The sequence below is a fragment of the Musca autumnalis genome, unplaced genomic scaffold (genome assembly GCF_047663935.1).
Source record: "Musca autumnalis isolate F117 unplaced genomic scaffold, ASM4766393v1 scaffold_4, whole genome shotgun sequence".
Taxonomy (NCBI): domain Eukaryota; kingdom Metazoa; phylum Arthropoda; class Insecta; order Diptera; family Muscidae; genus Musca; species Musca autumnalis.
This window is the reverse complement of record NW_027411977.1, coordinates 196,673,290-196,701,245: the sequence shown is the minus strand read 5'-3', so window position 1 is coordinate 196,701,245 and position 27,956 is coordinate 196,673,290. Positions and strand designations below refer to the sequence as shown.

At 30.3% G+C, this 27,956-nt stretch overlaps 1 protein-coding gene and 1 long non-coding RNA gene across 2 annotated transcripts in view; one reads left to right on the top strand and one right to left on the bottom strand.

Moving 5' to 3' along the window:
• Positions 1-27,956, top strand: part of LOC141400970 (uncharacterized) — a 449,243-nt gene that overhangs the window by 137,572 nt on the left and 283,715 nt on the right. The window lies entirely within an intron of this gene.
• Positions 1,148-25,988, bottom strand: sens (senseless). The gene is made up of 4 exons (XM_073981746.1): positions 25,424-25,988; positions 16,824-17,950; positions 4,263-4,413; positions 1,148-1,480 (listed from the first exon to the last, which is right to left on the bottom strand). Exons 1-4 carry the CDS (start codon positions 25,578-25,580, stop codon positions 1,233-1,235), a joined length of 1,683 nt encoding a protein of 560 aa, XP_073837847.1. The 5' UTR covers positions 25,581-25,988; the 3' UTR covers positions 1,148-1,232.

The window sequence follows — 27,956 nt, the reverse complement described above, 5'->3', positions numbered from 1 at the left end:
TTTTTTCATCAATTGATTCTGCTTTTTTTAATAATTATAACTTAAATTACAAAAAATAAATTCACATAAATTATCAAAAAAGAAACACAATTGAAATTAAAAAAGACAAGAAAAATCAATAATAATAAAAAAATCATGAAATCATATTTATAAATAATTAAATTACACAAAACATAATTATTAAAAAATGGCTTAAATAATACTAGCACAATTGAGGGAAACAAAACAAGAAAAAAAACTACAAAGAAATGCAAGTGTTTCTTTTGTTTTTTTTTATTTATTTCAAGAGAAGAATATCTATACCAAAGGAAAGCAGAAAGGAATGGGGATGTAGGTAATGGATGAAAGGGGGGTTATGGGGAGTAGGGGATAAGAACATGAGTTGGAAACGGAAATACCCATTAGTGGGTTGTTAAATGATTCACATGCATTTAAAGGTGTCAAGAAGTCGTCAAGTCACTGTGAAATTGTAAATAAATATTCTTTGGTATGTTTAGCTGTGTGTGTGAGTGCGTGAGCATGTAAACATAAGGGTGTGTTGCATCTCGAAATTATGTTTAACACTTTTGATTTCTTCTTCTTGTTGCCTATTTTTTTTTTGGTCAAAAATAATTTTTATTTTTAAATAAATAAAATAAAAAAAACCAATAAAAATAAAACAATTTAAATTTGTAATTAAAAAAAATAATTTTAATTAGAAATAAAAAAAATTCAAAAAAAGAACTAAATATTTTTTGTAATAATTTTACTAAAATAAAATATAAAGGTTTTAATAAAAATTAATAATTATAATTAAAATTTTAAATCAAAAGTCTTCCAATTTGTTTGTTTGTTTGTCTTCTTCTTACTATAAATTAAAATACACTATACAGCCTTAAAATATTTTTTATTATATATAACTAATTTAATTATAAACTAAATAATGTCTAAGGGTGGGGAGGGCTTGGTTTGTTTGTTTTGCTTGTTGGTTTGCATACTTAAAAATATTTGTTTTTAAATTTTACACTTAATTTCATTTAATAAATTGTTTATATATAAATAAATTGACTTCCATATATAATAATTTGTGTTTGTTTGTTTTGGATTACTAGTTTCTCTTCCGTTTTGTTAAATTCTTAAGGGAATGTTTCTTCTCCATCATTTTCGGTTTGTTGGTGGTCTAAACTTTGGCTTTAAACAAAAAAACTTGGCAGCACTTTCTATCCTTTTTTGGGAGCATTAAATTATCTCTTCTAACAACTGCTGCTAACCTCCATTTTAATCATTGTTGGTGGCTGACTGCTGCCGCCCACATTGGACATTGAGTGATCCTCATGGCGACTTTCACGATGACGTCTCAAATCAACTTTACGTTGGAAAGCCTGATCGCAGAGACCACAGCCGAAGGGTTTGTAGCCGGTATGTTTGCGCATGTGTGTAATGAGATTGGAACTTTGGCTGAAAGCTTTAAGGCACACGGTACATTTGTGGGGTTTTTCACCTAAAAAGAGAAAGAAATGGGAAATTAATAATAGGGAAATATTGAAAATGTGTTTCCAAATAAAATATTTAAATTTATCAATTTCAGCTTGCTGAATTGGCTTAAAATATTGAAAATTCAATAAAAATTAATATGGCTACACAAAAACTTTGCTGAATAGCATAAGGAGGTAATTCAGCTAGGAAAATTTTGAAATTTTACAAACTTTGGCAAGGGTTCAATGCTATGGCAAGCTGAAATTTTGTATTCAGCTACAGTAAAATATAGAAAACGCAGTTTTCAAAAAATTATAATTTTTGGATGAAAGTGTATAATTTTTAATTAAATTCAGCTTGCTGAATAGGCTTAAAATATCAAAATGTTAACAAAAATCGATATTATTTTATTAAAACTTTGCTGAATAGCACAAGTAGTCAATTCAGCTAACAAAAATGAAAAAATATTGAAATTTTGTTATTGGTTTAATGATATGGCAAGCTGAAATGTTGTATTCAGCTGTTGTAAATAACTCAGTTAAAATCAAATTTTTATTTTTTATACAGAAATGTTTCAGTTTAATTAAATTCAGCTTGCTGAATAGGCTTAAAATATCAAAATATTAACAAAAATTGATATTATTTTATTAAAACTTTGCTGAATAGCATAAGGTGCTGATTCAGCTAAGAAAATATTATAATTTTAGAAATTTTAGCATGGATTTAATCCTATGGTAAACTGAAATTTTTTATTCAGCTGTTTTAAAATACTAAAAACACTATTACAAAAATATAAAAAGTTTTGAATGAAAAGGTATAATTTTTATTTTAATTCAGCTTGCTGAATGGGACTAAACTATTTTAAATGTAATAAAAAGTGGTATTATTTTATAAAAACTTTGCTGAATAGCAAAAGGAGTTAATTCAGCTATGAAAATTGTTACATTTTAGGATATTTGGCATGGGTTTAATGTTATGGTAAGCTGATACTTTGTATTCAGCTGTTCTATAATAGCAAAAGATTGAATTATTTTTATTTATTTAGTAATTTTTATTTAAAAAATAATTTTTCATTGGAAATGTTTGAATTTTTATTAATTCAGCTTGCTGAATGGCATTTCAGAAAAATTCAATATAGTTAAATAAAACTCTGCTGAATAGCAGAAGGAATCAATTCAGCTAACAAAAATGTAGACTTTTAGATTCCTTAGCATTGCTTTAATAATAGAGTCAATTGAATTGTCATATTCAGCTATTCTAAAATACAAAAAAAAACTCAGTTACAACCAAATTTTAATTTAAAAATAAATGATGATAATGAATAGGTTTAAAATATTGTAATTTTAATAAAAATCTGCATTATTTTTTAAAAACTTTGCTGAATTGGTCCAAACCCTTATTCAGTTAGCCAGAAATGTGTCAAGTTTATACTTTAGATTACCGTAAATCCTGATGTGCACTTTATAATGTTGCTGAATTGTGTGAAAAGTCAATTCAGCTATTAGTTATGTTTAAAATTTTTATTTGTTTAATTTTTTTGAAAATTATAAATTAAAAAAAAAATTTAATTTAATTTTTTGTTTATATTCAGCTAGGTGAATTGGTTTGAACTTCAACCAATCTCCTTAAAAGTGTGTTACTTGCTAAAAAACTTTGCTGAATTGGGCTAAAACACTATTCAGCTAGAAAATTTTCAGGGGAATAGGTACCTCAGCCTGTTACAAACATTTTAAAACCTTGCTGAATTGTTGAAAAAAACTAATTCAGCAAACACTTTGTTTTTATTTGTTTAGTTTTTAATTATTTCTTTGAAAAGTGAATAAATTATTTCTATTCAGCTAGCTGAATTGAATTAAATCTCAACCAATTTTGTGAAAATTGTATTATTTGAAATAAAACTTTGCTGAACTGGCTTTAAACCGCATTTAGCTAGCAAATTTTCAGGAGAAATTGTACCTCAGCCTATAGCAAAAATTATATGTGCTTTAAAAACTTGCTTTATTGTTAGGACACTAATTCAGCAAACATTTTATGTTGATATGTTACATTTTTCTTAAAAAATCATAAAATTATTCATATTCAGCTAGCTGAATTGAATTAAATTTCAACAATTATCTTGAAAATTGTATTACCTGCACTAAAACTTTGCTGAATTGGGTTAAACCCTTATGCAGCTAGCAAATTTTCAGGGGAAATGGTACCCCAGCCTATTACGGATATTATTATGTACTTTAAAACCTTGCTGAAATGTTTCGAAAACAAATTCAGCAAACATTTTATGTTGTAATTTTAATTTGTTTACTTTTTTCTAGAAAATTTATAAATATATTTATATTCAGCTAGCTGAATTGAAATATGTTTCAACAATTTTTATGAAAAGTGTATTACTTGCAATAAAACTATGCTGAATTGATTTAAAACCATATTCAGCTGCCAAATATTCAGGGAAATTGGTACTTCTTCCCACTACAAACATTATTTATACTTTAAAACCTTGCTGAATTGTTTGGAAACCTAATTCAGCAAGCATTTTGGGTTGAATTGTTTACTTTCTCTTGAAATCCATACAATTATTTATATTCAGCTAACTGAATAGAATTTAATTTCAACCCCTTTTTTGAAAATTGTATTACCTGCAAAGAAACTTTGCTGAATTGGTCTGAAACCTTATTCAGCTACCAACTTTTTAGGGGAATTGCTACCTCAGCATACAACAAATATTATTTATACATTAAAACCTTGCTGAATTGCTTAGAAACCTAATTCACCAAGCTTTTTGTGTTGAAATTTATGATGTAAAAACTTACCAGTGTGAATATAAGTGTGTTTCTTCATATCCGATTTTTGATGGAACCGTTTGCCACAATATTGGCATGGATAGGGCCGGGTATCACTGTGTATTAGTAGGTGGGTGGATAGTGTAGAGGAGCGTTTAAATGCCTTGCCGCATTGTTTACACTGCAAAAAAGAAGAAAAAAAAAAAAAACAATAAATATTAAAATTTTAAAAATATAACAAATATATTTGATGACTTAATCCAATGCAAAAACAAATCACACATGACTCTTAAGAAATTTCCAATATTTAGGCAAGTGTTTCATAGAACAATACAAGTTTTTAGCCAATCAAATTTCAATCAAAGTTGTGTTTTTTTTTTGCAAAACAAATTCATTTGCAAAAATCTTTTGTTTAACGGGAATAAATAGAAACACTTTTTTAAAAAATATTCTACCCAAGAAATGTGAATCTTAGCAAGAAGAAGAAGAAGAAGACGACTTTATTAAGTAAACATGAGAAGAAAAAATATTTTGTTTTATTAAACAATAATTTATAAGCCAAGCTAAGGATTTGTGTTGAAAAACAAAAATGCTTTTCAAACACAGCTGAATTGACTTAAGAAAATTATTTTTTACTCTATGAAAAAAACCTCAAGCAAGGAGAAAAAACAACTTCTCGAATGACTTTAAAATCTTGGTGGGTGCATCAGACTTCATTATAATTTATTTAATCATCTATTAATATTTACACAGTTTGTTACGGTGGCCCGTCATTATATGTAGCACACATGTAACACTCATTTCAATCATTTTCAATTTATTTATTAGCTGAATTTGTGTTCCATCTATCAGGTTTTCTCTGCTCTTTTGTGGAGCTAAGAGCAGATCTATTGTTTATCCAATGTCTGTGTACGTGTTATACATAAATAATAATACGGATGGATGACTCTACTTGTCTTGTCCACTACGAGATGTAATGATGACACAAGTGTTTTTGTTGGTACGACGACGATTTTCTATTTGTTTTTGTTTGTTAAGTAGGGAAAATTTGTATTTTATTGATTCATGTCAACAAGATGAAACTTTGACAGCAACTTAGTAATGAACTGATATGTGGTGACATGATTCCAATAGAGTTAGAGAGCGAATAATTATGGCATGATTTTTTAATGAGCCATTATTGTGGCTCCTCCTCTGAAATTGTCTTTGGAAATGCCCAAGAAAACGGAAGTTGGTTTAAAAAAATTTGTTTGCTGAATTTGTGTAAACTTAGCGAAAATAATTTGTCATCTATGCAAAGTCAGGTTTTTGTCGGCTTTAAAATGTATTCAGCTAGCTGAATAGCATCAAAAATATGTAAATACGTAAATTCCGAGTTTCCTGTCACCTTCAATTTCCTATTCAGCTGAGGGGATTTTAAATTCAGCTAGCTGAATTAGGTATTTGATACCATTATTTAAGGATTTGTTCAATTTTTACTTATAAAAATGCAATTCAGCAAGGTTTTTTGTTATTTAGCAAAGTTTTTTCAGCTTGAGATAGTTTTAAATGCTTTATTGATGTCTTTCTTGTGCAATAATGGTATTCAGCTAGCTGAATTGATGACAAATAATTTTAATAGTGAGATTAAATAGAAATCTAGGTTAACACGATGTATTCAGCTGGCTGAATTCATTAAAACTACAATTCAGAAAATTTTTAAATAACGTTTTAATAATTTTCCTTAAATAAATACTATTGAGCTAGCTGAATTGGTTATAAATGCAATTAATAACGTTTTTTTACTCATATTGTAATTATTCAGCTAGCTGAATTAGCCAAAATCTCAATTTGGCAAAAATGTTTATGCAGAAAATGGTTAGAATAAAATTATTTAAGGGTTTTTTTAATAAACAAGATACTATTAAGCTAGCTGAATTAATGAAAACTACAATTCAGCAAAGTTTTTTTTAACTAAAAAATGATTTTCCGATAAAATAAATGTTATTCAGCAAAGATTTTTAGGCAAACACTACTTTAAAATACTTTTTCAATAAAATAAATGTTATTCAGCTAGCTGAATTTATGAAAACTACAATTCAGCAACATTTTTGTATGCAAAACATTATTAAAAATGCCTTTACCTATGACATGAATGTTATTCGACCAGCTGAATTAATGAAAACTACAATTCAGCAACATTTTTTATGCAGAATATTGTTAAAAATTGCTTTTCCTATAAAATGAATCTTATTCGACCAGCTGAATTCATATAAACTACAATTCTGCAATATTTTTTATGCAGAAAATGGTTAAAAATTAATGTTCCTATAAAATAAACGTTATTCAGCCAGCTGAATTGATGAAAACTATAATTCAGCAACATTTTTTATGCAGAAAATGATATAAATATGCTTTTCCGGTAATGTAAATGTTATGTAGCCATCTGAATTCATGAAAACTACAATTCAGTAATATTTTTTATGCAGAAAATGGTTGAAAATTGCTTTTCCTATAAAATGAATGTTATTACACCAGCTGAATTCATGAAATCTACAATTCAGCAACATTTTGTTATGCAGAAAATGGTTAAAACATGATTTTTCAATAAAATACATATGCTTTTCCGATCATGTAAATGTTTTTTAGCTAGCTGAATTCGTTAAAACTAAAATTCAGCAACATTTTTGTATGCAAAAAATGATTAAAAATGGATTTTCCTATAAAATGAATGTTATTTGACCAGCTGAATTTATGCAAAACTACAATTCAGCAGCATTTTGTATGCAAAAAATGGTTAAAAAACGATTTTCCAATAAAATAAGTGTTATTCAGCCAGCTGAATTGATGAAAACTACAATTCAGCAAAATTTTTTATGCAGAAAATGGTTAAAAATTGCTTTTCCTATAAAATGAATGTTATTCGACCAGCTGAATTCATGAAAACTACAATTCAGCAATATTTTTAACGCAGAAAATGGTTAAAAATTGATTTTCCAATAAAATAAATATGCTTTTCCGATAATGTAAATGTTATTTAGCAGGCTGAATTCATGAAAACTAAAATTCAGCAACATTTTGTATGCAGAAAATTGTTAAAAATTGCTTTTCCTATAAAATGAATGTTATTCGACCAGCTGAATTAATGAAAACTACAATTCAGCAACATTTTGTGTGCAAAAAATTGTTAAAAAATGATTTTCCAATAAAATACATGTTATTCAGCCAGCTGAATTGATGAAAACTACAATTCAGCAACATTTTTTGTGCAAAAAATGGTTAATACTGCTTTTCCAATAAAATAAATGTTATTCAGCTAGCTGAATTAATGAAAACTACAATTCAGCATCATTTTGTATGCAAAAAAATCGTTTTAAAAATGCTTTTCCAATAAAATAAATACTATTCAGCTAAATTTTTTCCATGAAAAATAATTTTTTAATTATATATTTATACTATTTAAATTTAATTTGTTGGAATTGAGTTTATCTTTATTGTTCAGCTAGCTGAATTAGTCAAAAACCCATTTCACCAAACTTTTTAAGGTCCCACAAATTTTTAAATCCCCTCTCTTGTGGGAAACTGTTGTAATTCAGCTAGCTGTATTGCTTCAAATTGCCATTCCGCTAAAAATTTGCAATTAAAAATAATTATTTATTAATTTTTTTTCATTTTCATTTTTTTCATTTATTTCATTTTTACATAAATTGTATTATTCAGCTAGCTGAATTGGCCTAAAACACAATTCAGCAAACTTTTTAATGGCCAATAAGTCTTTAAACTCCCTTTCTAGTGGAAATATCCATCAAATAGTATAATTCAGCTAGCTGAATTGCATAAAAAATTCCCCCTATTTACTCTCCCTCTCAAAGAATGACTTATCCTTTTTTTATAACATCTGGGAATAGATGCACTTTAATTTCATAAATAACAGAATCCCTTTCTCGGACCACCCAAACTAACGGCCTGATATTACAAAGAAAGTAAAAGAAAAAAATTAAAACGCCTAAGAAAAAATCGAAAAAGTAACAGATGTACATATGTTGGAATATAACTGATTTTTTTCTCTTCACTTTTAATTTTATATCATCACAATCTGATGTTTTTTTTTGTTATTTTTGAGAATTTTTTTTATGATAGTACAACGAAACAGCACACAGAAATCATATTGAAATCCTGTTTGATAAGCATTTAAGCCATCTGTTTATTCCTGGGAAGTCAGTCACACGCATAAAAATACAACGTATGGTGCCTTAACCGATGTTACTGTTTTTTTGTTGTTGTGTGCACGCCCGATCATCATCAAGGAAACCTTTTGAAGCCTATCAAGTTGCATACCTCCTTGCTGTTGCAGCATGGCTGGGCTTAAATGCACAAAAGAGTTGCATCCACAACAATAACAACAACAGCCAACATGTTTGGCCTTTTTAGCCAAAGGTATGTAAACAAGCTGACTAACTTGCTGGCTGGATGGCTTGACCGACTGCCAGCCAGCCAGTCATGCAGGCCAAGAGCACCATGTGCCAGGGTGGTTTTTTTGTGGACAATTAAAGGAGTCCGTTTTATATGTGTGAAGAAAATGTAAACTGATATTTAAGCTGTAAAGCGATCGTATGAATCGACCGAAGGCCTGATATGTTGAAATAATTATCATGAAAATTAAAGTTTAATCATCAGCACACGACCAGCTTTATATTTAGATGAAGGGGGAACATATTTGAGATTTTTGTTGATTTTTGTTTTCTTATCTGTGGGAGAGGGATTTTTTGGGTACGAGATTTAGGTGCTGGCGGTGGCATTTGACATTTAATTAATTAATTGCGTGTCAATAATAATAACATTTTTTAAAACCTTAACATCTCTTAACGTTAATAAAATTATTTTTAACACAATTCAGCTAAGAAATTTCTAGATAAATATGGATTTGCTACAATTTAGCTAGCTGAATACATTAAAACATAACAAAAACTGATTTTTATTTATTGAAATCTTTGCTTAGTTAAGTTTTAATACAATTCAGCTACAGAAATTCAAGCTGAATTAGATGTAAATGTAATTCAGCTAGCTGAATTTTCTGCAAAATAACTAAAATTATGTTGCATCAATAGAAATCATTGACCCATTATTTGTGATGCAAATTCAGCTAAGAATATATTAGCTGAATATGGATTTTGTGTAATTCAGCTAGCTGAATAAATTGAAATACCACAAAAATTGATTTTTATCAATTGAAATCATTGTTAATTTAAGTTTTAATAAAATTCAGCTAAAGAAATCCCGGCTGAATTAGATGTAGGAGTAATTCAGCCAGCTGAATAAATTGAAAAAATAACAAAAATTACTTTTATTTATTGAAATCTTTGTTGATTTAGGTTTTAATACAATTCAGCTAAAGAAATACCTGCTGGATTAGGTGTAGATGTAATTTAGCTAGCTGAATATATTGAAATATAACAAAAAAATGATTTTTATTTAGCTGAATACATTCAAATATAACAAAAATCGATTTTTAAATATAGTATAACTGTTTATTGAAGATTTTATAGAATTCAGCTAAAGAGACCCTAGCTGAACTAGGCGTAGATGTAATTCAGCTAGCTGAATAAATTTAAATACAACAAAAATTTATTTTTATATATGGAAATCGTTATTAACTTAAGTTTTTGATACAATTCAGCTAAATAAATCCAAGCTGAATTAGATGTAAATGTTATTCAGCTAGCTGAATTTTCTTCAAAATAACTAAAATTATGCTTCATCAGTAGAAATCATTGATCAATTATTTGTGATACGAATTCTGCTAAAAATATATTAGCTGAATATGGATTTTGTGTAATTCAGCTAGCTGAATAAATTGAAATACAACAAAAATTGATTTTTAGCAAACAAAATTATTGTTAGTTTAAGTTTTAATACAATTCTGCTAAAGAAATTCCAGCTGAATTAGGTGTAGGATTTATTCAGCCAGCTGAATAAATTGAAAAATAGCAAAAAATTACTTTTATTTATGAAAATCTTTGTTAATTTAGGTTTTAATACAATTCAGCTAAAGAAATACCTGCTGAATTAGGAGTAGATGTAATTCAGCTAGCTGAATAAATTGAAATACAACAAAAATTGATTTTTATCAATCGAAATCAATGTTAATTTAAGTTTTAATGCAATTCAGCTAAAGAAATTCCAGCTGAATTAGGTGTAGGATTTATTCAGAAAGCTAAATAAATTGAAAAAATAACAAAAAATCGCTTTTATTTATTGAAATCTTTGTTAATTTAGGTTTTAATATAATTCAGCTAAAGAAATACCTGCTGAATTAGGAGAAGATGTAATTCAGCTAGCTGAATAAATTGAAATACAACAAAAACTGATTTTTATCAATCGAAAACATTGTTAATTTAAGTTTTAATAGAATTCAGCTAAAGAAATTCCAGATAAATTAGGTGTAGGAGTAATTCAGCCAGCTGACTAAATCGAAAAATAACAAAAAATCGCTTTTATTTATTAAAATCTTTGTTAATTTAGGTTTTAATACAATTCAGCTAAAGAGATACCAGCTGAATTAGGTGTAGATGTAATTTAGCTACCTGAATATATTGAAATATAACAAAAAATATTTTTATTTAGCTGAATACAGTCAAATATAAAAAAATCGATTTTTAATTATAGATATAACTGTTTATTGAAGATTTTTTAGAATTCAGCTAAAGAAATCCTAGCTGAACTAGGCGTAGATGTAATTCAACTAGCTGAATACATTTAAATACAACAAAAAATTATTTCTATCTATCGAAATCTTTATTAATTTAAGTTTTTGATACAATTCAGCTAAATAAATCACAGTTGAATTAGTTGAAGATTTAATTCAGCTTACTGAAATCGTTCCAAACATTGCCCAATTGCTTTTGATGTTAATTCAGCTGAAGAAATCCAAGCTGAATTAGGTGTAGGAGTAATTCAGCCAGCTGAATAAATTGAAAAATAACAAAAAAATTCATTTTATTTATTGAGATATTTGTTAATTTAGGTTTTAATACAATTCAGCTAAAGAAATACCTGCTTAATTAGGTATAGATGTAATTTAGCTAGCTGAATATATTGAAATATTACAAAAAATTATTTTTATTTAGCTGAATACATTCAAATATAACAAAAATCGATTTTTAATTATACATATAACTGTTTATTGAAGATTTTATAGAATTCAGCTAAAGAGATCCTAGCTGAACTAGGCGTAGATGTAATTCAGCTAGCTGAATAAATTTAAATACACAAAAATGTATTTTTATCTATCGAAATCGTTATTAATTTAAGTTTTTGATACAATTCCGCTAAAGAAATCACAGCTGAATTAGGTGAAGATTTAATTCAGCTTAATGAAAGTTTTCCAATATATCTAAAATTGTCTTTCATTGTCAGAAAACATTGCCCAATTGCTTTTGATGTTGATTCAGCTAAAGAAATCCTAGCTGAATTAGGTGTAGGTGTAATTCAACTAGCTGAATAAATTGAAAAATAACAAAAAAAAAATACTTTTATTTATCGAAATCTTTGGTAATTTAGGTTTTTATACAATTCAGCTAAATAAATTGCAGCTGAATGAGGTTTAGATGTAATTTAGCTAGCTGAAATAACAATAAATTGCATTTTACACTTAGAAATCATTGAATGGTGTAAATATCATATTCAGCAATGGTTTTTGAGAAGCAAGACATTCTATTATAACATTTCAAAAAAATTTCCCTGCTGAATTGCCTTTAAACCTAATTCAGCAAGGCTATTATTAAAAAATCTCATTTTTAACAAGTGTTTAATATACATTTGATAATTGTGGCCCCTTTTTATAAACAAAACCGTTGCTGAATTGCCTAAGAACCTAATTCAGCAAAAGTTTTTAAATTCGAAAAATTCATTGTCATCCATCTTTATCACAATTTATTAAAAACACCATTGCTGAATTGCCTAAGAACCTTATTCAGCAAAGATTTTAATTCGAAAAAAATTCATTGTCATCCATCTTCATTGTTGTCCATCTTTATCACAATTTTATTAACAAAATCATTGCTGACTTGCCTAAGAACCTAATTTAGCAAAGTTTTTAAATTCAAAAAATTCATTGTCATCCATCTTTATCACAATTTTATTAACAAAACCATTGCTGAATTGCCTAAGAACCTAATTCAGCAAAGATTTTAATTCGAAAACTTCATTGTTGTCCATCTATATCACAATTTTATTAACAAAACTGTTGCTGAATTGCCTAAGAACCTAATTCAGCAAAGTTTTTATTTCGAAAAATTCATTGCAATCCATCTTCATAACAATTTCAAGGACAAAGCTAGCTTTTTTAACTTTGAAATTGTTTTTTTTTTTCATTTCCAAAAATTTCTCATCTTTTTCCCACAATTATTGGCTTACACAAAAGTAACTCCCCCTTATTTATTTAATTAATTTGTTATTGATTTGAAATCTATAACTTTTCCACCACCTCTCCACCCTCCTCTCCTTGCTGTATGTACATATTTTATTGAGACCACCCCAAGCAATTAAATCAAATATTCATGGACACGAAAAAACGAAAACAAAGCAAAAAAAAAATATTATTTGCCTACTGGGCAAATAGATTTTTGATTGAAATCCTTTAATTTTCATTATAGATTTTAATTGCTTAATATCGTGTTTTTGGTCATCCGTTTTTCTATTACACCAAAACATTACAGGCCATAAATGTTCAGTTTATCTACCACTGTTTTTATTTATTATGGCTAAGAAGCTTCAATTCAATTAATTGAAAAATGAATAGAAGAGAGCTTTACAAACGCACAGCTCACTGCTTCAGCAGAAAAGGTAAAAGAGCACAATAAAGAACCCTTTTAATGAAATGAAATAATCAAACTTGGACACTCGACCGTCGCCAGTAATGGTCATTTGAATTTATAACCAAACAATCAACTCTCTCCCTATGCAACAACAAACCAATGGCCAGGACAACAATAATGCGTGTTGTGACATTGTTTTTGTTGTCGTTTTCTTTTTTGTTTTGCTACAACTTGTGTTAATTGTTTGTATTATTTATTTACGATTTTATAACATAATTTAATTGTTCAAACCCACCCGTATATTGTTGTTACTAAAGCGGGGGTACTCCCAGCCAAATGGCTCTTCATTTAAGTGTTTGTCTAGATAAAAGTGTCACATTAATAATAAATTTAGCCCCCTTCCTCCCCTTTACACTCTTAGCCAAACACCGAAAATATAATTTAAGTGAAATATTAGTCAAGTTTAGGGTTAATAATATTTAGTTGTTATAATTAAAATCCAAAATCACGCAACTAATTAATTAAATGCAAAACTTCACTACCTTAGGTCCATAAAAATCCCTGCTTTAGCAGGAAAAATCTGAAATAGGAGGCCTAGATGGCAATTAGAAGCACTTTTGCTAATCTTAGAACACCAATAATATTGTTTTGTTAATATTTCCAGAAAATTCAGCTAGCTGAATTGCGATTTAATCTAATTCAGCAAAGGATTTTTAATGGGAAATCAAGTTTTCAGCAATATTTTAGTTACTGAATTCAATCAGAAAACAATTCAGCAAGGGTTTTATATAAAAATATTGTTGGGGGAAATGGGAAATATATTTTTGTTAATATTTCGGTAATTTTTGTCTGCTGAATTGTATTAAACATCAATTCAGCAAGGGTTTTATGAAAAAATATAATTGAGGGAAAGTTTTTCAAGAAAATTTACTTGCTGAATTGCATTTAAAAAGTTTTTTGTCCAAAAATCAATGGTTTTAAGCGGGAAATAGATTTTTTTGTTAATATTTTGTAATTTTTGTTTGCTGAATTAAATAAGAAATGAATTCAGCAAGGGTTTAATGCAAAAATATAACAGAGAATACGATTTTCCAGAAATTCTGCTTGCTGAATTGCATGTATAAGTAATTCAGCAATGGTTTTATAAAAATACATAATTGTGGGAAGGGTTTTCAAGAAATTTAGCTTGCTGAATTGCATTGCAAATTGATTCAGCAAAGTTTTTTGATCAAGAATCAATTGTTTTAAATGGGAAACTAAATGATTGTTGATATTTTTGCAAGTTTTGTTGCAGAATTCAATCAGAAAGCAATTCAGCAAGGGTTCTATGTATGTAAATATTACGAGAAAACACTTTTTTATTGATTTTTTAGCTATTTTTAGCTGCTGAATTCCATTAGAAATCAATTCAGCAAACAATTTTTTTACAATTTTATTGGGGGCATGTTTTTAAAGAAATTCAGCTAGTTTTTTTGTTAAGAATCAGTGGGTTTAAGTGAAAAAAATCGATTTTTTTATTAATATTATTGTAATTTTTGTTTGCTGAATACGATGAGAATTCAATTCAGCAATGGTTTTTTGTACAAATATAATTGTGGATAGCCTTTTCAAAAAATTCAGCTTGCTAAATTGCATTTAAAACTAATTCAGCAAAGTTGTTTGTTCAAGAATCAATGATTTTAAGTGAAAAACTGCATGCTTGTTAATTTGTTTGTATTTTTTGTTTGCTGAATTTCATTAGATATCAATTCAGCAAGGGTTTTATGTAAAAATGTGACTATTTGTAATATTTCCAAGAAATTCAGCTAGCTTGTTTTTAATTACATTTAATTTCAGCAAAATTTTTGTTGAAGAATCCATGGTTTTAAGTAAGAAATCAATTTTGTTTTATGTTGAATTTGATTAGATTGTTTGCTGAATTTGATTAGAAATCCTTTCGGCAAGGGGTTTTTGTACAAATATAATTGTGGACAGCCTTTTCAAGAAATTCAGCTTGCTGAATTGCGTTTAAATGCAATATTTTGATGATTTCAATTGGAATATCGATTTCTTGTTAATATTTTCGTAATTTTTGTTTGCTGAATTGTATTCAAGATCAATTCAGCAAGGCGTTTATTTTGTAAAAAATGTTATCATCGGCAACATTCTGCAAGAAATTTAGCTTGGTGAATTCCATTTTAAATTAATTCAGCTAGGATTAAAAGTGAAAAATTTAATTTTCGGTAACTTTTCCCTAATATTTGCCAGCTGAATTTGCTGAATACGTATATTCTCGACTAAGAACATTGCTGAATGGAATTTTAATGACATTCAGCTAACGAATATCAAGAAAAATGCAATTCAGCTATTGAAAGTTATAAAATTTATTACAAATAATTGCTGAATTGGGGTATAAGGCAATTCAGCTAAGTATTTTTACATACAAATTATAAATAGTCAAAATTTTTATCAACAAATCTGGCTGAATAAGTGTATAAGGCAATTCAGCTAGCTGAATGTGACAACAAGTCTAGCTGAATAAGTTTTTAAGGTAATTCCGCTAGCTGAATGCGACAAAAAATCTAGATGAATAAGTTTTTATGGCAATTTAGCTAGCTGAATGTACAAAGATCTAGCTGAATACATTTTTAAGGTAATTCAACCAGCTGAATGTGACAAAACATCTAGTTAAATACGCTAAATAAGTGTTTATGGCAATGTAGCTAGCTGAATGTGACAATAAAATCTAGCTGAATACGTTTTTAAGCCAATCCAGCCAGCTGAATGTGACAAAAAATAGCTAGATACGTTTCTAAGGAAATTCAGCTAGCCGAATGTGACAAAAAATCTAGCTGAATACGTTTTAAGGCAATTAGGCTAGCTGAAAAATTGAATTTTTGGTAACTTTTCCCTAATATTTGCAAGTTGAATTTCCTGAATACGTATATTTTCGACTAAAAACATTGCTGAATGGAATTTAAATGACATTCAGCTAACTAATATCGAGAAAAATGCAATTCAGCTATTGAAAGTTATTAAATTTATTACAAATAATTGCTGAATTGGGTATAAGGCAATTCAGCTAAGTAATTTTACATAAAAATTATAAATAGTCAAAATGTTTAGCAACAATTCTACCTCAATAAGTGTTGAATTCAGCTAGCTGAATGTGACAAAAACTCTAGCTGTATAAGTTTTTAAGGTAATTCCGCTAGTTTAATACGCTGAATAAGGGTTTATGGCAATGCAGCTAGCTGAATGTGACAATAAAATCTAGCTGAATACGTTTTAAGCCAATCCAGCCAGCTGAATGTGACAAAAATTTGGCTGAATACGTTTCTAAGGAAATTCAGCAAGCTGAATGTGACAAAAATCTAGTTGAATACGTTTCTAAGCCAATTCAGCTAGCCGAATGTGACAAAAATATAGCTAAATACGTTTCTAAGGCAATTGAGCTAGCTGAATAAGTTTTTGAGGCAATTCAGCTTGCTGAATGCCACAAAAAATGTGCTGAACACGTTTTTAAGGAAATTCAGCAATAGCTGAATAAGTTTTTAAGGCATTCCTGCTAGCTGAATGCGACAAAAACTCTAGCTGAATGCGTTTTTGAGGCAATTCAGCTAGCTGAATGCGACAAAAAATCTAACTGAATAAGTTTTTTAGGCAATTTAGCTAGCTGAATATGTTTAAATTTCAAATAAAATCAAGTTTTTTTTAAGTTAGCTGAATTAGTTTCAAATAGCGAATTTTTTATGCGTCATGTGTTTTTCCCCACCTAACCATCAATATCTTCATTCTTTGTTTTCCTAAAACTTACCTGGAAATTTCTGGCCACCCGTTTTTCACCATTTGTCGAGGTATTACCACCACTGTGGCCACCATCACTATCGGGATTACAAGATGATGAATGTAGACCATCTGCTGGACTACTGCCAATGGCTGCTGTCGAATCAGGATGTTGCTGCTGTTGTTGATGGTGTTGTTGTTGTGATGCTGCTGCCGCCGCCGCCGCTGCTGCTGCTGCAGCCATATATTGATGCTGTTGCAAGAAAGACAATTTATTCTCTTGCTCCTTATTGTAATCTTCACTAATGCTATCGTTATCACTCGACTGCTGTTGTTGCTGGTGCTGCTGATGGACAAATAAATCAACACGTTGTTGACGCAACAAATCCAATTCACGCTGTGTCTGAGCTTTCAAATGTTGCTTCAACAATTCCAAATTATTCCCCGCCAATCCAGCCATAAAAGCGTTACGATGAGCATTGATTTGTTGTTGTTGAGCAGATTCCAATTCAATGTTGGCTTTGTTATGATTAAAATTGGAGCGGGGAAATGTGGCTGGTCCAGATATGGAGGAGAGTGGTGTTAGGAGATTACTATCCTGGGCAGGTTGTTGGCGGCTAAAACTGTTGCGTCGTTCATATTTGAATTTTCTTACAATTGGGTCCATTTCCATGTCATCATCATTGTGGGTTGTGGTTGGCAAAGAGGGCAGGCTATTGTTGTTGTTTTGGGTGCACATACTGGCCGGTGACCATATGGAGTTACCACCACCATGTGATCGTATCGTTTTTAATGATGTTTCATATTCATCTTCGGGTGTCTTGGGTGAGGAAGATTTTAAATTGACAGCCCTTAAGGGTGGTGGTGTACCACTAAATGAAGCCTGCTCCTCATTGGCAGATGGCGATTCACGTTTGATACACAAATTCAAGGGCATGTCATCGTTAAGGCTTGTGTTTTCCTCCTGGGAAGAGCCTGATAAATCTTCCTTTTCGGGAGTGAGAGCATAATCACGGCTATTCAGGCTGGCATTGAAGGGAGATTTGGGGGTAATGGGAGTGTGTGGCGTGTGCAAGGCTGAGGCGGAGGACAGCAAGAATTGAGGCCACAACAAGGCACTGGAGTACAGCAATGGGTTGTACAGGAAGGGAGGTATATCTGTAAAAAGAGAGGAAGAAAAAAAATATTTTATTGTTAATGAAGTTGTGGGGAGAGAAATAAATTGTAAGGAAAAAATTCAATTCATACAGAAAATATTTTCATATTTTATTTTAATCTTTGCTGAATTTTCTTTTATTGGAATTCAGCTAATATTTTGCAGTAAATTTGCATTTAAAAAGAATTTAGCAATTTTTTCATTAAAGAATCAAATGGTTTAAAGTGGAAACTGAATGTTGGTTTGCTGAATTCAATAAGAAATCACCAAGGTTTTTATGTTATTATATATTTGGTGTTAAGTTTCGCAAGAAATTTAGCTTGCTGAATTGTATTTGAAATGAATTTAGCAAGGTTTTTTGTTCGAAAATCAATTGATTTAAGTGCGAAAATGTGTTTTTTTTTCTATATATTTGTAATATTTGGTTGCTGAATTCTACTAGAAATTAATTCAGCATGGGTTTAATGTAAAAATATTATTGGTGGTAGGCTTTGCAAGAAATTTAACTTGCTGAATTGTATTTAAAATGAATTCAGCAAGGTTTCGTATTGAAGAATTTATAGTTTTAGGTGGGAAATCGATGTTTTGTTAATATTTTTATAATTTTTCTTGCTGAATTTTATTAGAAATCAATTCAGCAAGATTTTTTTGTGTGAGAATACCTTTTATTAAAATTTAATAATTTGTAGTTGCTTAATTCTATTAAAAATCAATTCCGCAAGGTTTTTATGCAAAAATATAATTTTAGGTAAGTTTTTCAAGAAATTTAGTTTGCTGAATTACATTTAAAATTAATTCAGCAAATTTTTTAATCGAGTATGAAATGTTTTTATGGAAAACTGAAACATTTTTAAAATTTTTGTTTGCTGAATTCTATTGAAAATTAATTCAGCAAGGGTTTTACGTTCATATATAATTGAATGTAATTCAGCAGCTAATATTTGTCCAAGAAGAACAAATTAATGGTAGAAAAATGATTAGTGAGAGAAAAATCTTTGCTGATTTAACATAAAGGTAATTCAGCAACCACATTAACTATTAATGAATAAATTTTTAAATGGTTATCATTGCTGAATTTTAGAATTATTGTCTAATATAATTAACATTAGTGGAACATGTTCATATTATCATATTATCGTTTAAAAACCTTGCTGAATTGTCGTTTTAGTAATTCAGCTACATTTTATTAGTCAAATATGTCCAATATTTAAATGTTTTCAGGTTAACACATTGCTGAATACGATTTAAGTTAATTCGGTTGCTTCAATTTCTAACAATATCCAAAAATATTTAGTTCTCAAATTATTTTCCGACATTAAAAACCTTGCTGAATTGGTTTTATGGTAATTCAGCTAACACCATATTTAATATTTTCTGAATAGCTGAACATATTCTAATAATTAAATGTTCGTTTAAAAACTTTGCTGAATTGGTATCTTAGCTAAAATAATAATTTAGAAAATTTTGCTGAATAGACTTTGAAAGTATTCACTCTCTAAAATTCCAACGAATTTCGAAAAGAAAGAAAATAACTATATTAACTTTGGAATATATTTTTGCAGTTAAAACTTTGCTGAATACGATTTATTACAATTCAGCTGTCAGAAATTTAATGAAATATCAAAAAGGATGTTTAGTTTATTAAACTCAGCTGAATTAGTATACAATAAGGATAAATTTACTGAAAACATAAAGCAAAGTAATAATTTTCACTTTAATTTCTTGCTGAATCCATGTTATTGCTATTCAGCTATTAGAATTCTTACGGAATATAAAATTTTTATTAAATTGTAATACTATTTTCAATTAAAATCTTTGCTGAATGGACTTTTGCTACTACAAGAAGGAGATATTGTGAAATTTTGATAATATTTGCAGTTAAATACTTTGCTGAATCGAGTTTAGAGGAATCCAGCAACTAGAAGAATGAGATATGAGATGAAAATTTAATAATACTTTTAATTAAAATTCTTGCTGAATAGACTTTTGATCAATTCAGCTATTGGGTTTATTATTAAATAAGAACAAGACTGTTTTTCCAAAAAAATTGTAGCTGAATAAGCATCTTTTACTTGAAATTTCACTAAAATTATATTTAACAATTGAAATTTTCTATTAAAAACCTTGCTGAATTGATTTTAGAGGTATTCAGCTATTATATTCCTTGCTGAATTTAAATGCAATTCAATAAATTGTTTTTACGGCAAAAACAATATTTAAGTTAATAATTGTAGCTGAATAAGATATTTTACTTGAAAATTTACTAAAATAATATTTAAGAATTGAAATTTCCAATTAAAAATCTTGCTGACTACACCTTTGAGCTATTCAGCTAATATAATACTTTTTAAATTTGGTTTTAGTGCAATTCAGCTAATATTTTTATACCCTCCACCATAGTATGGAGGGTATATTAAGTTTGTTTTTCCGTTTGTAACGCATTGAAATACTCATTTGCGACCCTATAAAGTATATATATTCTTGATCAGGGTAAAATTCTAAGTCGATCTGAGCACGTCCGTCCGTCCGTCCGTCCGTCCGTCCGTCCGTCCGTCTGTGGTAATCACTCTAGCATCCACAAAAATGGAGATAGGACGCTGAAATTTTGGGAAAATGCGTCTTTTGTTTGCAGGCAGGTCAAGTTCGATGATGGGCTATATCGGTCCACGTTTTGGTATAGCCCCCATATAACGGTACCCCCCGATTTACGGTATTTTGACGTTTTTAGCTACATTTTCAGACCGATTTGGCTATAATTTGACATTTAGGGTTCTTAAGTGTTAATACACATATATAACAAAACTTGTGGACATAGGTCCACGTTTTGGTATAGCCCCCATATAACGGTACCCCCCGATTTGCGGTATTTTGACGTTTTTAGCTACATTTTTAGACCGATTTAGCTATAATTTGACATTTAGGGTTCTTAAGTATCAATAAACTTACATAACAAAAGTTGTGGACATAGGTCCACGTTTTGGTATAGCCCCCATATAACGGTACCTCCCGATATACGGTATTTTGACGTTTTTAGCTACATTATCAGACCGATGTAGCTATAATTTGACATTTAGGGTTCTCAAGTGCCAGTAAACATATATAACAAAAGTTGTGGACATAGGTCCACGTTTTGGTATAGCCCCCATATAACGGTACCCCCCGATTTGCGGTATTTTGACGTTTTTAGCTACATTTTTAGACCGATTTAGCTATAATTTGACATTTAGGGTTCTTAAGTGTTAATACACATATATAACAAAACTTGTGGACATAGGTCCACGTTTTGGTATAGCCCCCATATAACGGTACCCCCCGATTTGCGGTATTTTGACGTTTTTAGCTACATTTTTAGACCGATTTAGCTATAATTTGACATTTAGGGTTCTTAAATATCAATAAACTTACATAACAAAAGTTGTGGACATAGGTCCACGTTTTGGTATAGCCCCCATATAACGGTACCTCCCGATATACGGTATTTTGACGTTTTTAGCTACATTATCAGACCGATGTAGCTATAATTTGACATTTAGGGTTCTTAAGTGTTATTAAACATATATAACAAAACTTGTGGACATAGGTCCACGTTTTGGTATAGCCCCCATATAACGGTACCCCCCGATTTGCGGTATTTTGACGTTTTTAGCTACATTTTCAGACCGATGTAGCTATAATTTGACATTTAGGGTTCTTAAGTGTTAATACACATATATAACAAAACTTGTGGACATAGGTCCACGTTTTGGTATAGCCCCCATATAACGGTACCCCCCGATTTGCAGTATTTTGACGTTTTTAGCTACACTTTTAGACCGATTTAGCTATAATTTGACATTTAGGGTTCTTAAGTATCAATAAACATATATAACAAAAGTTAAGGACCTAGGTCCACGTTTTGGAATAGCCCCCATATAACAGTACCCCCGATTTACGGCATTTTGACGTTTTTATCTACATATTCAGACGGATTTAGTTATCAATTGACATTTAGGGTTCTTTAATGTCAATAAACTTATATAAGGAAAGTTGTGGACATAGGTCTACGTTTTGGTTTAGCCCCCATATAACGGTACCCCCGATTTACGGTATTTTGACGGTTTTAGCTACATTTTCAGACCGATTTAGCTATAATTTGACATTTAGGGTTCTTAAGTATCAACAAACTTATATAACAAAAGTTGTGGACATAGGTCCACGTTTTGGTATAGCCCCCATATAATGGTACCCCCCGATTTACGGTATTTTGACGTTTTTATCTACATATTCAGACCGATTTAGTTATCAATTGACATTTAGGGTTCTTTAATGTCAATAAACTTATATAACTAGTGGACATAGGTCCATGTTTTGGAATAGTTCCCATATAACGTTACCGCCCGATTTCAGGTATTTTGAGAATTTTACCAACAAGTTTTAACCCAATTATCTGTAATTTGAACATTTGAAATTCTTAGTGGTCACCACACCTCTCCACCAAAAATTGTCAAGAAAGCCTCCATATAACGGTACCTCCCGATTTTCAGTAATTTGATGATTTTAGCTACAAACCGAACTAGCAGTAATTTGACATTTGAAGTTCTTAGTGGTCACAACACCTCTCCATCAAAAATTGTCAATATAGGTCATGTTCGGATATAGCTCCCATGTAACGGTACCTCCCAATTTTCAGTAATTTGGCAATTTTAGCTACAATTTTTAACAGAACTAACTGTAATTTGACATTTGAAGGTTGTAGTGGTCACCACACATCTGCATCAACAATTTTCAACATAGCCCCAATATAACGATACTTCCCGATTTTCGGTACTTTGAGGATTTTACTTAAAATGTTTAACCGAACGTAGGTCCATGTTTTTGTATAGCCCCAAAACAAACCTCCCGATTTTCCGTACCTTTCTGTAATTTGAAATTTAAAAGTCAACAAAAATTCTGCAACAAAAATTGTTCATTTAAGTTCACATTTTCGTATAGCCCAGATACCTCCGAACTAGCTGTTAATGACATTTGAAGTTCCCACGTTATGTACCGATTTTCGATATTTTGAGGATTCTAGCTAAATTTTTTAACCGAATTAGGAGTTATTTGACATTAAAAGCTCCCATCAAAAACTGTCAACATAGGCCCATATTTTATTATAACCCCTATATAACAGTACCTCCCAATTTCTAGCCCACCAAAAATTGTCAACAGTTAGATATAGGCACCATAAAAAGGGCCTCCCGAATGAAGCATTTTATGTACATTTTCTGACATTTTAACGTACTCACTTAAAGTTGGGGACAGGAATGAATATTTTATGGTGGAGGGTATGAAAAGTTCGGCCTGGCCGAACTTAATGCTTTTTTACTTGTTTTACTTCAATAAAAACATTTAGCTAGTAAAACTCATTAAGAAACCTTGCTGAATTATTTTTATTGCAATTCAGCTATTAGAATTCTTGCTGAATGAAACCTTGCTGAATTTACTTTATGTGCAATTCAGCAACAACATTTTCTATTAAGTTAGAAAAAATATGTGATTCTATTATAATTGTACTACATATATTTTTTGATTTAAAACTTTGCTGAATAAGCCTAGATGCGTGATTAAATTTCTAAAATTTAAAAACAAGACTGTTTTTATAAAAAATTGTAGCTGAATAAGAATGTTGAAATACAAATTGACTAAAATTATATTAAATTATTGAAATTTTCAATAAAAAACCTCGCTGAATAGACTTTGGAGCTATTCAGCTAATAGAATTCCTACGAGATATGAATAACGAGGCGATTCTGTCCATCTTTAGTCGTATTTTTACGATGCTGAATAGCTTTTAAGGCAATTCAGCTAAAAGAATTTATAAAAATTTTGCTGAATAACTTTTTTTGTAAAACAATTCTATTCTAATTCTAAATTGTAGCTGAATAAGAATCTTTTACATAAAATTTGTCTATTATGTTTAATTATAGAAGTTTTCAATTAAAAGCTATTCAGCAAAAAGAATTCGTACGAAAGATGAACAAAGAGACAATTCTGTTGGTATTTAATCACATTTTGCCTAGTTTTAACTTGCTGAATAACATTTAAGGCAATTCAGTTATAATAGCTTCTATAAATTTTGCTGAATATGATTCTTTAACATACAATTTCAGTAAAAACCATAATAAAATTGTAGCTGAATTAGGTTTTTCTACATACAACTTGACTAGAAATATATTTATCGATTTACATTTTCAATGAAAAACCTTGCTGAATAGACTTCGGAATTATTCAGCTAATTGTATTCCCACGAAATGTGATTAAGGAGGCGATTCTGTAAATTTTAGTTGTATTTTAAACTTGCTGAATAATTTTTAAGATTGAATTAGCTATGAATTCATGAAAATTTTGCTGAATAGGATTTTTTTAACATAAGGTTCTATTCTATTTCTAAATTGGAATCTTTTATATAAAAATTGGCTAAAACTGTATTAAACGATTGATATTTTCAATTTAAAACCTTGCTGAATAGACTTTGGAGCTATTCAGCTAAGAGAATTCTTATAAAATATAAACATGCATACAATTCTGTTAACATTTATCCATATTTTCAGCATATTCAGCTAGTAGAACTGCTATAAATTTAGCTGAATAAAATTCTTTGACATAAGATTTTATTAAAACCATCAGATGTTTCCTAAAAAATCCTGCTGAATTACCTTTAAAGCAGTTCAGCTATTGAAAATCTCAAAAATTTAATGAAAATTATAAAATATAAGTTTGAAAATATTTGCTGAATTAGAATTCATCATTGAAAAATATACAAAAATTATCCCCTTTTCAACACTAGTCTTTTAGAAGCTTTGCTAAATTAGCTTTAAGGCAATTCAGCTGGTGAAAATCTCACAAAATATTGAGAAACTGTTTCTAAACTAGAATTTAGCATTGAAAAATATACAAATATTGAAACGTTCAAAATGTCTCTACACCAGTAGAGACATTCTCTGAATTCCCATAAAAATAGCCAAAAATGATTTTCTTCATAAAAAGTCTGCTGAATAGGCTTTTTGTACTATTCAGCTAGGATAATTATCTCCAAATTGTGTTGATCCTAGGTTGGCAGAGAGATGGAATGAAAATCATTTTTCCACTACTTTAAATACTTGCGGAAAAAGGATTATATTCCGAAGATTGAGAACTATGCAAAGCTAAGAAGCGACATTAAGTCTTTTTATGTCCGGAGACAACTTCACTGAAGTATCCAAAGAGATGTTTGATTTCAGAATTTACTATGATCTATATATAAATTCAAATCGTTATGAATGTTGAGCCCGGGGATCTGTAAATATTACAAAGTACATATTTCTTGCACTCGATCACTGAGAGAAGCTTGGGGAATTTTCAATACTACATTTAAATTCAGGGGTTTTCAAGCTCTTATCCTTCGAAATCTCTTATTCAGATATTTTTAATACCATATCCCTGCAATCCTCCTATTCAGGAAATTTCAAACTTACCTCTGGTATTTAGTTTTTGGGCAGCAGCTGTGGCCATAACATTGTTAAAAGCCGAAGCTCTTTGTATCCAATTTTTGGAATCCACCGCCGCTGAGGCTGATGAATTGAATTGCCCCGCTTTGGACTGGGGTGAAGGTGGTGGTGATAAATGATTCATGATGAAAGGTTAAAAAAACACACACACACTTTTAAATAATAAATTATTAACACTTGTTTTCCAATGGTTTGGGTTTATTTTTTTGAAAATCTTTTTTCAAAATTCACTTGTTTTTCAATTTCTTCGTTTCAGTATTCCATTGCAGTAGTATTCATTTGTTGCTTCATATATTTCTCATATATATTTTTTAGATTTTAAAATTTAATCCAAGTTTGTTTCTTTCGATTCTCAGGCATTTGATCCGTTCGTTTGATGCTAATAATATCCCGTTAGAGAACGTCTTATATGGCATTAATAAAAAAAATTCTTCTGACAAGCAATTGATGTATATTTTTAAGGCAAAGACCACACGTCCGTACGGTTTGGTGCTTGGCACCTGACTGAATCTTTAACCGTTTGTTAGGTTCTGAAAAGGCTAAGTTGTGATGCACATCGTAGTGTATGGATGGAATTGAATGTGGCCAAAACAACACAACAGGAGGAGGAGAGAACGAGCGAGCGAGCCTTTTAAACCAAAGTTCAAAGAGACAACAAAACAATACCAACTGGCCAGGTTTAGAGCAGCAGCAGCTAGTTGTGGTAGTATGTAGTTGTTTGCAACGGTGTTCCATTACCTTGTTGTTGTTATTACCGGTGTTGATGGTGGTGGAACCTAAAAAAAAGAGCAACCAGTGAATATTCAACCACTGTTATGTTGTTGTCTTTGAGGGGAGAAAAAAGTCGAAAAATCAACCACTTTTATTTGTAGAACACAAAATCAACAACCACTTACTCGTGCCACAACTAAACTAAAAACGAAGGTGAAACGAATCAAAACGGTGTCTCGAGGCAATCATAAGGGAAAAAAGTAATGTTGTAGGAGCCTCCGTTAACTGCTGTTGTTGTTGTTGGTGGTGGCAATGATGATGGCTCATAGTGGTTGTGATCGTGTTTAGTGGCAGCAGTTGTTCTCCATATGCCGCTCTTTGCTTGAAGATAATGATCATGGTGATGATCAAGGAAGGCACCCCTAAGAGGAAAAAAATTATAAAGTAGTTTTTTTTGGAATCACAAAAAAGCAGACACAAACCCCTGTTCAACAACTCACAGTTATGTACTCTCACACACACACACGCGCACACCTATATATGGATCACCACTAGAGAGTTTAACAGTTTTTACCGTATTTTTTTTGCTTTTGCCCATCGTTTTTTTCGTGTTAGTAGCACGCGTTCTATACTAATTGGTTTGGTGGATTTTGTGCCGCGCTTCACACACACACACACAACGACAACTAGGATTGTGTGCATGCTTTTTTTCTTTGAGTTTTGTCAAGGATTCTTCTCTTCAATGTCCTGGTTTTTTGTTTGTTTGCTGCACAACTGACACTTTTGTGTCCAGTTGTTTGGGCAAGGAAAAGCGCCAACACAAAAAAAATGTAACGTAACTAAAAAAACGTTATGAAGGGACATCAGCCTTGTTGGCTATAGTGTTTTTTGGCGGTAACAGGATCTGTTATTTGTTTAACAAATTTTTGTACAACCTGTCACTAGTTTGAATAGGGTTTTTTGTGTAACTTCCTGATTTTTTATTTGTAGCGGAATTTGATCGGATGTTTTCTAATGACATTAGAATTTTGTAAAAAATAAAAAAAAAAATACTTTGAAAACACCTAAAAAATTTCATTCGACACACTAATCGGAATAACGAAGTATGGCTTGACAGTATGGAGCATAGCGATCCAGAAATATTTAATTGAATTAAATCATTCTTTATCATTTAGGAAAACTCTTTAGGAAGGAAAAAGTTTAGCAGTTTAAATTGTTTCAGGGCGACTCAAATTACTATGGAAACAAAGATCGCTCTGGTGGCAAGGGTTAACCGATTGCCATAAAATGAAAGCAACAGAGTTGGTTAGAAAACTTCAACCCAGTCTCACAGGACCCGTGACTATATGTATATATATTGATAGTGAGGCGCCACTAAAGACTCTCAAGTCATGGACAAGAAACTTGCGAGATATCCTTGATTACAGAAGGCCTCTGTATGATATACGCAATATCGTTAAATTTTGCTGGGTATAATGGGAAATGATTTAGGAAATGAACTAGGCTCAAAATCAATCCGTCTATCAATTGATGAATCTGTTTGGCCACCAAAGTGCTACTACATCGGCAAACTTCGTGGGATTTAATTTGAGAAGGCACATCGCAGATGGCTTTTGGAACCAGGATGCATGACATCCAAAGCAATCTGGCCTGTGATCGCCCATCGTCGAACGACATAAATTCTTTCACTCGATACGTAGGGGATGAACATCACCGTAGAACTCACTACGGGTTACTGTTACGATTACTGTAGCCCCATGTTTTACCCAAAAAGTCGCCGAATACTGGC